The sequence below is a fragment of the Spinacia oleracea genome, chromosome 3 (genome assembly GCF_020520425.1).
Source record: "Spinacia oleracea cultivar Varoflay chromosome 3, BTI_SOV_V1, whole genome shotgun sequence".
Lineage (NCBI taxonomy): Eukaryota > Viridiplantae > Streptophyta > Magnoliopsida > Caryophyllales > Amaranthaceae > Spinacia > Spinacia oleracea.
Window position 1 is genome coordinate 139,632,119 of NC_079489.1, and position 11,664 is coordinate 139,643,782.

The 11,664-nt window shown below is 37.0% G+C and overlaps 1 protein-coding gene across 2 annotated transcripts; it reads left to right on the plus strand.

Annotated features, from left to right (window-relative positions):
* Window positions 1–4,490: 4,490 nt before the first annotated feature.
* Window positions 4,491–10,597, plus strand: LOC110774747 (beta carbonic anhydrase 5, chloroplastic-like). Of its 2 annotated transcripts, none has more exons than XR_008929981.1 (6): window positions 4,491–5,031; window positions 6,113–6,283; window positions 8,131–8,284; window positions 8,384–8,437; window positions 9,159–9,222; window positions 10,396–10,597. XR_008929981.1 is itself a non-coding variant. In XM_021979328.2 (6 exons), the coding sequence occupies exons 2-5, from the start codon at window positions 6,131–6,133 to the stop codon at window positions 9,198–9,200; spliced, it is 363 nt and encodes a 120-aa protein (XP_021835020.1). In that variant the 5' UTR covers window positions 4,496–5,031; window positions 6,113–6,130; the 3' UTR covers window positions 9,201–9,222; window positions 10,396–10,597. The 2 variants fall into 2 exon arrangements, 1 of the variants encoding a protein (XP_021835020.1); XM_021979328.2 differs by having other exon boundaries at window positions 4,496–5,031; window positions 8,171–8,284.
* The last annotated feature ends 1,067 nt before the right edge of the window (window positions 10,598–11,664 follow it).

The window sequence follows — 11,664 nt, forward strand, 5'->3', positions numbered from 1 at the left end:
GTCTCTTTAACTTATTAACAACCCCAGAAGCACAATATTATAATAAAAAAATTCTTATTAGTTGAATAATAAAAGAAACTTCCTTTCAAAATTCAGCCTTTTAAAACAAGAAATTGTAGAGAATGGTTAAAAAGCTCCCAGCTTTACAACGTGGTGAGCTTCCAGGCGATGCGAGATACCTAAGCATAATAACATGTAACATCCACAATCTCTGCCTCCTCAAGCAACCCAACACAAGAACACCGAAAATTCAAAACCCTCAAATTTAGACAATTTCGACCTATTTAAGTAAAGTCAACGACAACTTGACATAAAGTTTGAACTACAACAAGTCAGAACTCTAAAAGCTCAACCACTATGAAGCAGCCCAAACACACATCTATGACTTAAAACAAACCATACAACATATGTAAGAATAAATTTATCCGCCTTTCGAAGTAAAGTCCCAAGTTTTATAACTCCAATCCCAAGATTCTGCATTCTTTTATTGAGGGGGACAGTAGCATTGCAGCAGCTAAGTATACGGTATGGGGATGACTATCAAGTGAAGTACTTGTGCTACATAGGTCAAAACTACATGTTAGATAATACTTGCTATACTGAGAGAAAAAGGTTTTGGCATAAAAACGTATACATTTTACTCGATGCTCACAATAAATGAATCCTCACTTAGTTGCATTTTATATATACGAAGACTTCGACTTCTACCTTGATGAGCATCCCTGAAGCTGACAAATGACTCCAATCTTCTTAACCTAAAACTGCAAGAAAATACGCAATGTCAATGCTCGATCAGGAGTGATACGCAATATCAATGTCAATGTTCAGTATTCACTCACATACTTCTGCTTCAGCCACTAAAACTACTGAAATTACTGAAGGAAATATGTCCTTCACCCAAGGTGCATTAAGTCTAGTACCAAGGTTCAGATTAATTGCGAACAATTAATTCAGTGAGATCAAGTGATCGGAACAACTAGCTGGAGCAATGCTTCCGATCAGTGAGTTCTAATGAATATTAAACTCACATCTTACTCTTGACTGAACCTACAAGGTCACACCAATGACACGTAACATATCACAGGATTACATGAATCGGAAATTCATTTAATAGCTTTTTGGGAATTAGTTGGAAAACGTATTATACGATACGACCTTGCATCGGAATCGTATATCGTATCGCAAATATTCGTAAGCTAGGCGAAACGAATAAATCGTATCGTACGACGGTGATTCGTCGTATACGAAACGATAAATAATATCCGGAACGATATTAAGTCGCGAATACGAAGAGCGGCCTACGACCCGAGTGCGCGAGGCACTCGAGGCCCATGGGCGCTCGGCACGCAAGCAAGGCAAACCACACGACAGCGTTGGTCCATGGCCGAGCAACTGCGCATGTGTGTGCGCGGGCCAAAGCAACGACACAGCAACAGCTGCGCGCGGCCCACGGCCCAGCACGTTGTGTGCTCGTGTGTTGCGCGGGCTTGCTGGCCGGTCATGGCACTTGTGGCTTGGCCGGTTAGCAAGGTTATGTTAATAACCTTCTAACCCAATTTTCCAACAATACAATTCACACATACTCAAACCCTAGAGACTCAGAGAACCCTAATTCTCTATGTGCCTCCAAAGTGAGTTCTTCGCAAAAGCAAACTATCTTGATCGATTGTCTAAGCTACGATAATTTAGACGGATCTGATCGTGTCGGTGAACCAAGTAGAGGAACGACAAGTGGGGTTCTAAGTTCGTGTTCGTTGACAGATTATTGTGGAAAACACGCTTCAAATGTAAGTATGCTTAATCTGTGCTTTATACATGCTTCCTGGCTTTGGGGATTGTTTCCGCACATGTTATTATGTTTAACTGTATTCCCCTACAGTGGTATCAGAGCCTTATGTATTCAAAGAATATTTTATCATGTTTTATTTGTTTTTGCATCTGTCGAAATTTTGGAATTTTTTGTGAATTTTTCTGATTTATTATGAATTTTTGGATGAATTGCGTAATAAGGTCTGATTTCAAAAAGATTCGCTTTTTCGACTTTTCAAACCCTAATCTGATTGAAAACTATTTTCTAAGATCAATTTAGGAGAACGGAATCGCAAAAACAGGCCTCGATGTGTCGTTTTTGGGGCGTTTTTGTTAATTTTTTAATAAAAATTAAAAGTGTCGGAAAGTAATTCAATTAAAAGATCGACCTAAACTACTCGGAATTGCATGAAATTTTGACACGATGTCACTTGGTATATTCTTGATCTATGGTAAACATTTCAGATTTTTCCGATAAGTATAAACCCTAACTTTGATTTTCCCCAATTCGTAGAATTTAGAACCCTAATTAATTTTTTAAATAATTTTGGTCTAATAATTCGGTTAATTGGGAAAGGAATATAATTTCATGTGTTAGTGGCTAATTTAATAAATTATTGGATTAAAATTAAATTATTGGATTAAAATTTTGAATGGTTTCGTTAATTTTAATCGCACTTAAACCTAATTATTAAAATCTGAAATTTAAATGTTAAAGAACGATTTAAAGTTTTAGATTTTATAATTTAAAAGTTGAAAATTTTCAAGTTGATTCTTTCTTTCTTAAAAATTTGAATAATGTTAGCCTTGATTTAATATTTTACGAAATTGGATTGTCGTTAAAATTTTATTAAATCGGTAAAAATCGTTGTTTTTCGAAAATAAAAATCGTAACTTTTTATGAAAAATAACATTAATGCAAGTTCATGAAATTAATTTTTTTTTAATTGAGTTGGTCCGTAGGCACGAACCAAAGGCACGAACATACGAGTATGGTGGACGTGTGGCTCGACGAGCCATGCGGGCTGCTGTACGAGTGCCGAGCCGCAGCGACGCGGGCAGCAGCAAGCGAGCTGCGTGCCGCGCGCGCGCTGGGCGAGGAAAGGGGCAAGCAAGGCACGCCTTGGCTTGCGAGTGCTGCGACGAAGCAAGGCACTTAGCCTGCGACGTCCAGCGCTGCGATGAGCACGACGAGCGCGCAGGGCAGCGACGAGCTGTGGGCACGCGCGCGCATAGGCTGCGGGGTATGCGCGCATAGGCCACACAACGGCGCAATGGGCTGGGCGCAAGCCTAGCCCAACCATGCACTTGGACTTTTTCATTGAAGTTGTTTAATTCGTTGGGCTTCGCATGTTTGCATTAATTTGGGCTAACGGGATTTTTAATTTAATATTTTATTTACTTGGGCCGGGCCGCGAGTTTTAATTTAATATTTCATAATTAATTATCCGGAATAATTATTGGTTTGATTGGGAGCCACTAAATGAAATTAAAATGAAATAATTAATTTTAATTATTTTCGTAGGTCGCATTTTTTTAATTAAATTCAATTTTAATTAGAATAAAGTCTAAGGATTAATAATTTGGAAATTGATTAATCTTTTAGGACGCGTTTATGTGAACGTGAATTTTAATTAATTCACGTAAATACTTGCATAATTATATGGGCCATTCGTTTTAGCATACGAATGGGTGAATGTATAGAATGTATATTTTATGTAATGCAGGTACTCCAAGTGACTAGTATGGCCATTTAGGATAGTTAAATACGGTATGCGAACCGTTCTATCTTTGAATGTAAAGTTTTAAATATGGTCTGCGTACCATGGAAATTTTGATGTAATTTTATTATTTTCAAGTATTTCTAAGTTTAGAACTTTAAGTTAGCATTTGAACGAAGATTCAAGACGATGCCAAGCTAACAAGGTGATGATGAAGATTGGATGCTTCAAGACAAGATGTTTTGGGCCATACTAGTTCACCAAATATTTATGCATTTTGATATATATATTATGCTTGAATGTATGTATGTATGTTTTTCATGAATAGGTTGTTTCGTATGACTCGATTAGATTAAGTTCACTAAATAATCGAACCAACATAGAAACAACTAGGTCCAAAGTAATATTGAGTTTAAAAATTGCCTTCCAAATCAAGCACTTACAAAAATCTAAGGATCTAAGGTAGTAGGTTTACGCCAAAGCGAGGGGCTATTTTAGTTGACTTAGGTGGTAAGGCGTCCCAAAGGAGCACGTTGATTGTGGTTTCAACTCAAACAACAATGGCATTATGTTGTGGCAATGGGATAAATTATGGTATTAATTTATTAACCAAGAGTAATTTGGAGATTACTAGCAATAGGTTTTGCTTACCTAGAATCTTAAACCACTATTAGAAAAAACCCATGTTGCACCCCCCTTGTTGCAGCGTACATGTATTAATACGCTTCAACAACCAGTCGGTCAACGCGGGTCAAGCCATTTAAAGGGTTGTTGCAGCGTACAATTTAATTATTCCCTGCAAAAAAGTTTGTTGCAGCGTACATTTTAAAAGCCCCCTGCAATAACCCTTTTTGTTGCAGCGTACAGTTTAAAAGCCCCCTGCAATAGCCGGGTAAAAAAAAATCAGAACAAATCAAGCCGCATCTCAAATTTTCATTTCTCGCGCTCAACTCCCTTCTTCTTCCCTTACCTTTCCCTTCGTCGTCCCCTAACGAAAAAACCTAAGCCGCATCTCAAAATTTCAGTTCTGTTGTTCGCGTCCCGTTCTCCTCTCCTCACTTCGAACACTCTTTCTCTTCGTTCCTCTACATCGCCAGCCACCACCTCCTTCATGCCGACGCTGCTGGTGCGGTGGTTGCGATGGTTATTGCGTTGTTGTGGTTGATGGTGTTGTCCTGCGTCCGTGCTCGGCTTTCCTCTATTTGTCGCCGCCAATAATGGTGGCCACCAACACAACATCATTTGCAATCTATCACTAATTGGTAAATTGATTTCAATTTCTCCCTCAATTGATTTAATAAGTTCTTGATTTAAAATCCCAAAACCCTAACTAATCGATTCAATTTTCTTTTACCCCTGGCTTGCGCCGCGCGTTCTGGTTGTTGGGTGCAACGGCGCTCTATCGTCTCCGCCGCCTCCTTGTTCGTTGGTGTGAAAGCTAATTATGTTCTTGATCTCCCCTTCCCTCTCCTCCATTGTTGCTGCTCGTTTCTAGCCCAAGGTACGACACTCCATTCTTCTTCCTCTCTCTCCTGATACTTTTTTGCTACCTATGTTAGTTGTTGTTAATTTTGAGTGCTTTTTAAGTTGACACATTAGTTTATGAGTTTAATTGGAAAACTACTGCAATTGTGTTTTCATAATGATGCACAAGTGATGGTTTTAATTTGAAATTTAAGCTTAAATTGGTATTTCTGCTTCTGGCAGTTTCATTGTCTCCTTCTCAAACAAACCTCCTGATCCAGAAAAGGATAGTGCCGTAGTTTAGAAATTCTTTGCCAATATGGAAGTTTGCTGATGCTTTGGGGGCCATGGGTAGGATTGGTGTCCTAACTGGTGATGAAGGGGAAATCCGAATAAATTGTAGGGTAGTTAATTAATGTAATGAAGAATGAAGATTATCTAGGTTGTGGTAGACTGATAGGTGATGAAATAAAGAAATGAAATTGCAGTATTATATGGCTTTACAGGACAGTTTTTAATGTCTGTATATGTCTGATTTAGTTCCCCAAAGCTATTGTTGTTTGAAACCAGTGACTCTTCCTTGGTTACTACATATATTTCTCAACTACTTTTGAATTTTCTATCTGTTACTGAGATACTGAGTGTTAATTACGTATCCATTTCAAAGTATAATTTCTAAATGCAGAATAAAAAATTCCTCAAATGCCCAAAAGTCAATAACTAATTGAAATTACATCTCAACTCAAACCGTACTACCCCTTGTAACAGACGTTAAAAACAGTCCTGATAATGTTAGTGGCGAGAATGGGTTCCCGGGCCCTTTTGTGCTAGACTCTTGGATGTATTTTTAATCATTTTGTAATCTGCATTTGCTAATACCTTTCCAAATTCTGATAATGTTAAACAAAGGCAACAAAGTGGCCAGTGAGCTTCCACCTTAAACTAAGGCAACTACTGAAAAAGTGCTCAAACACACATCAACCAGTTGAAAAACATGACTGCAGTAAGTGCAGTTTATGAGATCAATGCTTCCACTGGAGATATAAATATTCCTATTGTGTATTAAGTCAGGTAATGTTGTATTCTTTATATCTAACCTGGCTAACTTTCACTTGCAGGGACTGGAGAAGTATGTCATGACAAAATTATTTACTCGTGTTTTCGCTTCATTTCCTGATGATGTAAAGATTGATGAACAGCTTTCTGAAAAGATTGCTTTAGTTCAGCAATTCATCCGCCTAGAAAATCTGGATATCATGCCAACCTTTCAAAATGAGTCATCGTGGCTGGTTAGTATTATTTAGAGATGATTATTATGTGATATCTATAACAACTTAGACATCATCTTTGGAAAGGTTATGACATTTTTCATTTTTGACAAATGGGTATAGTACAATAATCTGAAGTGAATTAAGCATGTCACTTAAAGTTTTCTTGGCAATTTTTAAACTCACCGTTGTAGTTGCAAGTAAAGCTAGCTGTAGATCACTTGAAAAGAAGCAATCACTTCAAAGTGCACTCTCTGTAGTTTATGTATTCAACCGGGATAACATACTTTTACAGGGAAATTATGTTCGAGTTTCACTAAACCCGAACAGAGTTTCTCCTTACATGCATTATTGGTAATTGAAGTAATCATCCGGTTAACCAGGTTAATATCTTCTGCTATAGGCAAGAGTGTCTCGCATTTGTGTAAGACTGATATGGAGTTTGATATATTTGAGAGGACTATGTCTTTTAGATATACCTCAGTTCTGGTTTCAAGGCTTTTCTCTGCAAACTCCTCTGTCATTTTAAGAAAATGCGCTGCACAGCGCAGCATAGCTACGTTTGAAAGTGTGATTTCAACATTGATCCCATAGCAGTACTTGGCAGCTAGCTCAAATGCCTCTGACCCACCTGGTACCGAAGGGAGGCTAATCCTTGAGACCTTTGAATCTTTTGCCTCCAATAAGAGCTTACGGATTCTTCCACTGCGCGAAACAAGAGGAAGCTGCAGCAAAATGTATACTGCAAGTGCTTAGCACAAGATCTTAATGGAAATTAAAAACTCTAAATTTGTATACCGAAAGAAAAAAAATCACAAAAACTAGAACAGAAACAGTAATCAGTCTGAAATAAGACAGAAGAAAGCTAAAAGCAGTCATTGATTGTTAAAGTACAAAAACTAGATCTGTACTTATTTGTTATATGATCTGCACGGTTTTTACTGATCTGCACTAATTTGTTATCTGATCTGCACTGTTTTGCACTGATCTTCTATCTGATCTACATTGTTCTGCAATGATCTGCACTGATATGTTATCTGTTCTGCACTGTTTTGCATTGATCTGCTATCTGATCTGCACTGATCTGTACTTATTTGTTATCTGATCTGCACTGATCTGTACTTATGTTGACTGGTGTTGCATTTGTTGTTAAGGTTTTGGTGTATGGATATAGATGATTTAAGATATAGTCTTTGCATGAAGAATTGTTTCTAGGAAGGTAAATACTCCCTGGTAGATTTAATGGTCATCACCGCAGTGTAATTTTGATTGGCACCGTGCTTACAAAATCTGGCAGAGGTAGCTAAACTATTAAGATACTGATGTGCAAAAAGGGACTCAGAGCCGTTTAAAAGTCTATGACTATTAGTTTAAAAGAGAATGATTTGAATTGATCATGTCTTAGACTCTTAATAAGGTTTAGTTTAATGAAGTAGTATTTGAGCAATCATTCTCTCCAACAGACATCTTTCTGATCCTTGCATATCAGTTTTTTTTCAACTAATATATCAAACGTTGCCATCACCCATATATACGCTAGGTAAGTTGAGAGCTCTAGAGCGCCGACTATAATGTTAGCTAACCAGCAACTACCAGCTCATGATTTAATAAGACGATTTTTTTCTGAAATCTGTGATTGTAAGGCAAAGACTGCAAAACAAAGGTAATTGTACCCTTTTAGCATGTAATTCAGTTGCAGCTCCAACTTTGAATATAGACTTAAAGTTGCTCCAAGCTTTAAGGCTTCTTATTTATCGTGAAGCGAAGATTCCTGCTCATAACTGCATTATGTGATTCCTCTTACATTATGTGATTGCCACTTTGACATTGCTCACTTTTTCCCCCATTTCATTTCTACTTCTGTTGAGGACTGAAGTTGAGACTGATGACTGACAATTTTGGGAACAGTTTACAGTGATTGCCTGTGCAGATTCTAGAGTTTTCCCTTCTAACATTCTTGGAATTCAACCTGGAGATGCTTTCACTATGCGCAATGTGGCGAATCTGGTGTTTCCTTTTGAGGTAGCTACATCGTGTTTCTTCTCTCTAAGCATTGGTTATTAGAAAGTTTAGCAGATGAATTCCTTGTAGTATCTGATTTTGACTTTGTTGTCCATACAGACTGGGCCCCCAGAGACAAAAGCCGCACTTGAATTTTCGGTTAATACTCTTCAGGTGAATTGCAATTCTTGTGAACTTGAGCCTTCTGTTTGAGCTTAAATTGATGAACTTATATTAGCATGAACCGTGGAAGACACATATTGAACACATGGTGTGGTAGCAAACATTGTGCCCTCATATGCCTTGAAAATTTACAAAAAAGTATTTGTTATTTGTCATATTGTTAGACCAGGAAAATGGGTCATTTGTATTGTGTATAATTTAGGCGGGTGAATTCAGGTCTATTGCAATTTGCAAAAAAGTATTTGTTATCTGTCATATTGTTTTAGTATGGCTTGGTTTGAAATTGGGTTACATTGTTGGTATGAATTAGCATAGATATCGACCTAAGACAATAAGATCAATGGACAAAAGAGAAATTGAAGGAAGAATATGTAAGGATATGAATGTATTAATGATAATCAAGGTGAAATGCACTAAATACAAACTAAACCTGATTCAAGAGAAATGACACTCTCCTAAATTTTACTAACTGACTACTTTCCACAATTCCGAATCCTGGTTTCAAATAGATTGAAAAGTATCCCCTCTAGAAGCTGCAGACATACAAATAAACCCTGTCAGTGCAAGTGAGAACCAATGTTGACTGATCCCCCCCTCCACCCACCCACCGCGTAAACTGCTATCCTAAAATAGAAAATCGGTACACGTGATTGGTACTCTTTTGGGCTTGGTTAACTTGGCCTTTATATTGTCCTACTTTTCTTGTATTTAGGTTGTAAATGACTTGTTGAATCCAGCCGGACAGAATCTATGAATCAGAGAAGACCCGCCATCAGGTATTTTCTTATGAGAATTTGATGCCTGTATCAGTAATTCTGTGCTCATAGTTCTGTTTGTCTTAGCTACTATTGATCAGCAATTATATACACCATCAAAACAAAAAACCTTGCTAAGTTGCTAGTACCTAATAGTGATAGACTGGGCAGGCACTTCAGTCGTTACTTGATGATTCATCCTTGAAACTTTTTTAAACAAAATTTATTTACAACTACAACCTAATATGGAGAGTTTGTGGTATATCTGGTCTACAATAAACCTGCAGAGCGGGCTGCTTGGTCTTAGAATCAGACACATATGTTAAGGTTAGGTTGGCCTTAAATCTTTTTTGTCATGCCAATATGCCATGTGAATTTTGGTATTTGTTTGAATTTCCTATTTTAATTTTTTTTATAAAAAAACCTTTCTCATGCCAGCAAAACATTGACTAGTAGAACTATAGAAATTTTGGTATTGAGAAAATCATCATCATCGTGACACTTTTATCCATTATAATTGCAATTAAGATCAACCCATTACTTCCAAGTGAATTGTAACAAAAAAAACCAAACTAGGTAGCGCATAGCATTAACGTTCCCGTACCCGATCTAGTACAACTAATAGGAAACATTGAGTGAAACTTTCATGTTTCTTGCTCTTCTAAAAGTACATTACTCATTCCAATCTATTTATGTACATTTAAGGATCATTGGATCGTTATAGGTCATATTTAGAGCTAAAATGACATTTCCGCTCCCAACTTTGAACTAAAGAACCTAAGTAATCATTTTATTCTTATTACATGATTAATATGCATAGTTTTAACTTTATAAAACTCATACCAATCTCTGTACTCACATGTAAGGCTCATTGGGTCGTTATAGGTCATATTTAGAGCTAAAATGACATTTCCGCTCCCAACTTTGAACTAAAGAACATAAGGACTCATTTTATTCTTATTATATGATTAATATTCATAGTTTTAACTTTCTAAAACTCATTTCAATCTATTTATGCACATTTAAGGCTCATTGAATCGTTATAGGTCATATTTAGGCTAAAATGACATTTTCCTTACTTTTGATTCGTATTCTAGACTTTTAGGACACTGTCATTAGTTGTTTGAATGTTAAAATGTGATATTTAATTTTCATTTAATCTAATTCTTAATTTTTATTTTTATTTTTGTAAAGGTATATACTCCGAGGAATGCGCCTTATGCTAGTGAGGAAATTGATATGGTTCGTGAGCAATGGGCTATGTTTTTTACCAGCAAGTATTTGTTATTGGCCTGGGCGCTTGATCGAGTTGGTTTAGATATAATAGAATAATCTTTTATATTAAAATGTATGCGTTCGTTGAAATTGGAACGTACATATATTTAAATGTATGTGGTACGTGCACTTTGGTGTTGGGATTTATACAAAACAACAACCTATTGTTTTTATATTTGTTATACAGGTTGCGATATTCTATTATTGTTGTGACAGGTTTCTATATTTGGTGCAAGGCACTCTAGGTATCCCTAAACAAAATTAAATTTTCCCGCTAAAAGTGTTTTGTTGCAGCGTACATATATATGTGTACGCTGCAACAAGGGTGTAAAATTTAGAAAAATTTCAGACTTGTTGCAGCGTACAAATAGATGTACCCTGCAACAGGTGGGGTCTTTTGCAGCGTACATGAATTTGTACGCTGCAACAAGTCAAGATTTTGGCCAAATTTTTGACACTTGTTGCAGCGTACGTACATACATATGTACGTTGCAAAAAAGTACTTTTCGCAGCGAACATTGTACGCTGCAACAAGGTCAGACTTGTTGCAGGCCCCCCAGTTGCAGCATACGATGTACGCTGCAACAGGGGTCTAAAATCCCGCTGCAATAAGGGTTTTTTCTACTAGTGAACTACTTAAGACATGCCAAAGCTGCTTAAGGATTTAGGACTTTTGGGGTCTTGGAATCGTTTCATTCTTTTTGGACCATGTTTTTCTTTTGCATGAATGTAATGTTTAATAGGTTTAACGATTGCATGCTAGCTTTTATTTCAAAGTTATTAAAGTTTATGAATGGTTATTTATTGCAAATTCTTTTCGATTGTAGTAATCAAATGGCCGCAAACAATAACAAAACTTTCAACCCGCGTTCAATTCTCGACAAAGAGAAGTTGAATGGCAACTATTTCCTCGACTGTCAAAGGAACTTGAAAATAGTTCTTATGCATGAGGAAAAGGAATATGTCCTTGAGGAAGAGTTACCGGAAGAGGCTGGGCCGGAGGTAACTCAAGTTGCCCTTAATCGTTGGATCCAGGCCAATAGGGATGTCAAATGTGTGATGCTTGCATCCATGAGTCCTGAACTTCAGAAAACGTTCATTAACTCGGATGCTTACCAAATCATCTCGGAGTTGAAGAACATGTTTCAGGACCAAGACATAATCGAAAGATTCGAGACTCAGAGGTTG

Excerpts from the sequence above, each read along its gene's own strand:
- LOC110774747 (XM_021979328.2), top strand. The coding sequence starts at position 6,131 with ATGACAAAATTATTTACTCGTGTTTTCGCTTCATTTCCTGATGATGTA. Across the intron at positions 6,284-8,170 it reads AAAATGAGTCATCGTGGCTG|TTTACAGTGATTGCCTGTGC; the intron begins GTTAGTATTATT and ends TTTTGGGAACAG. Across the intron at positions 8,285-8,383 it reads ATCTGGTGTTTCCTTTTGAG|ACTGGGCCCCCAGAGACAAA; the intron begins GTAGCTACATCG and ends TTGTCCATACAG.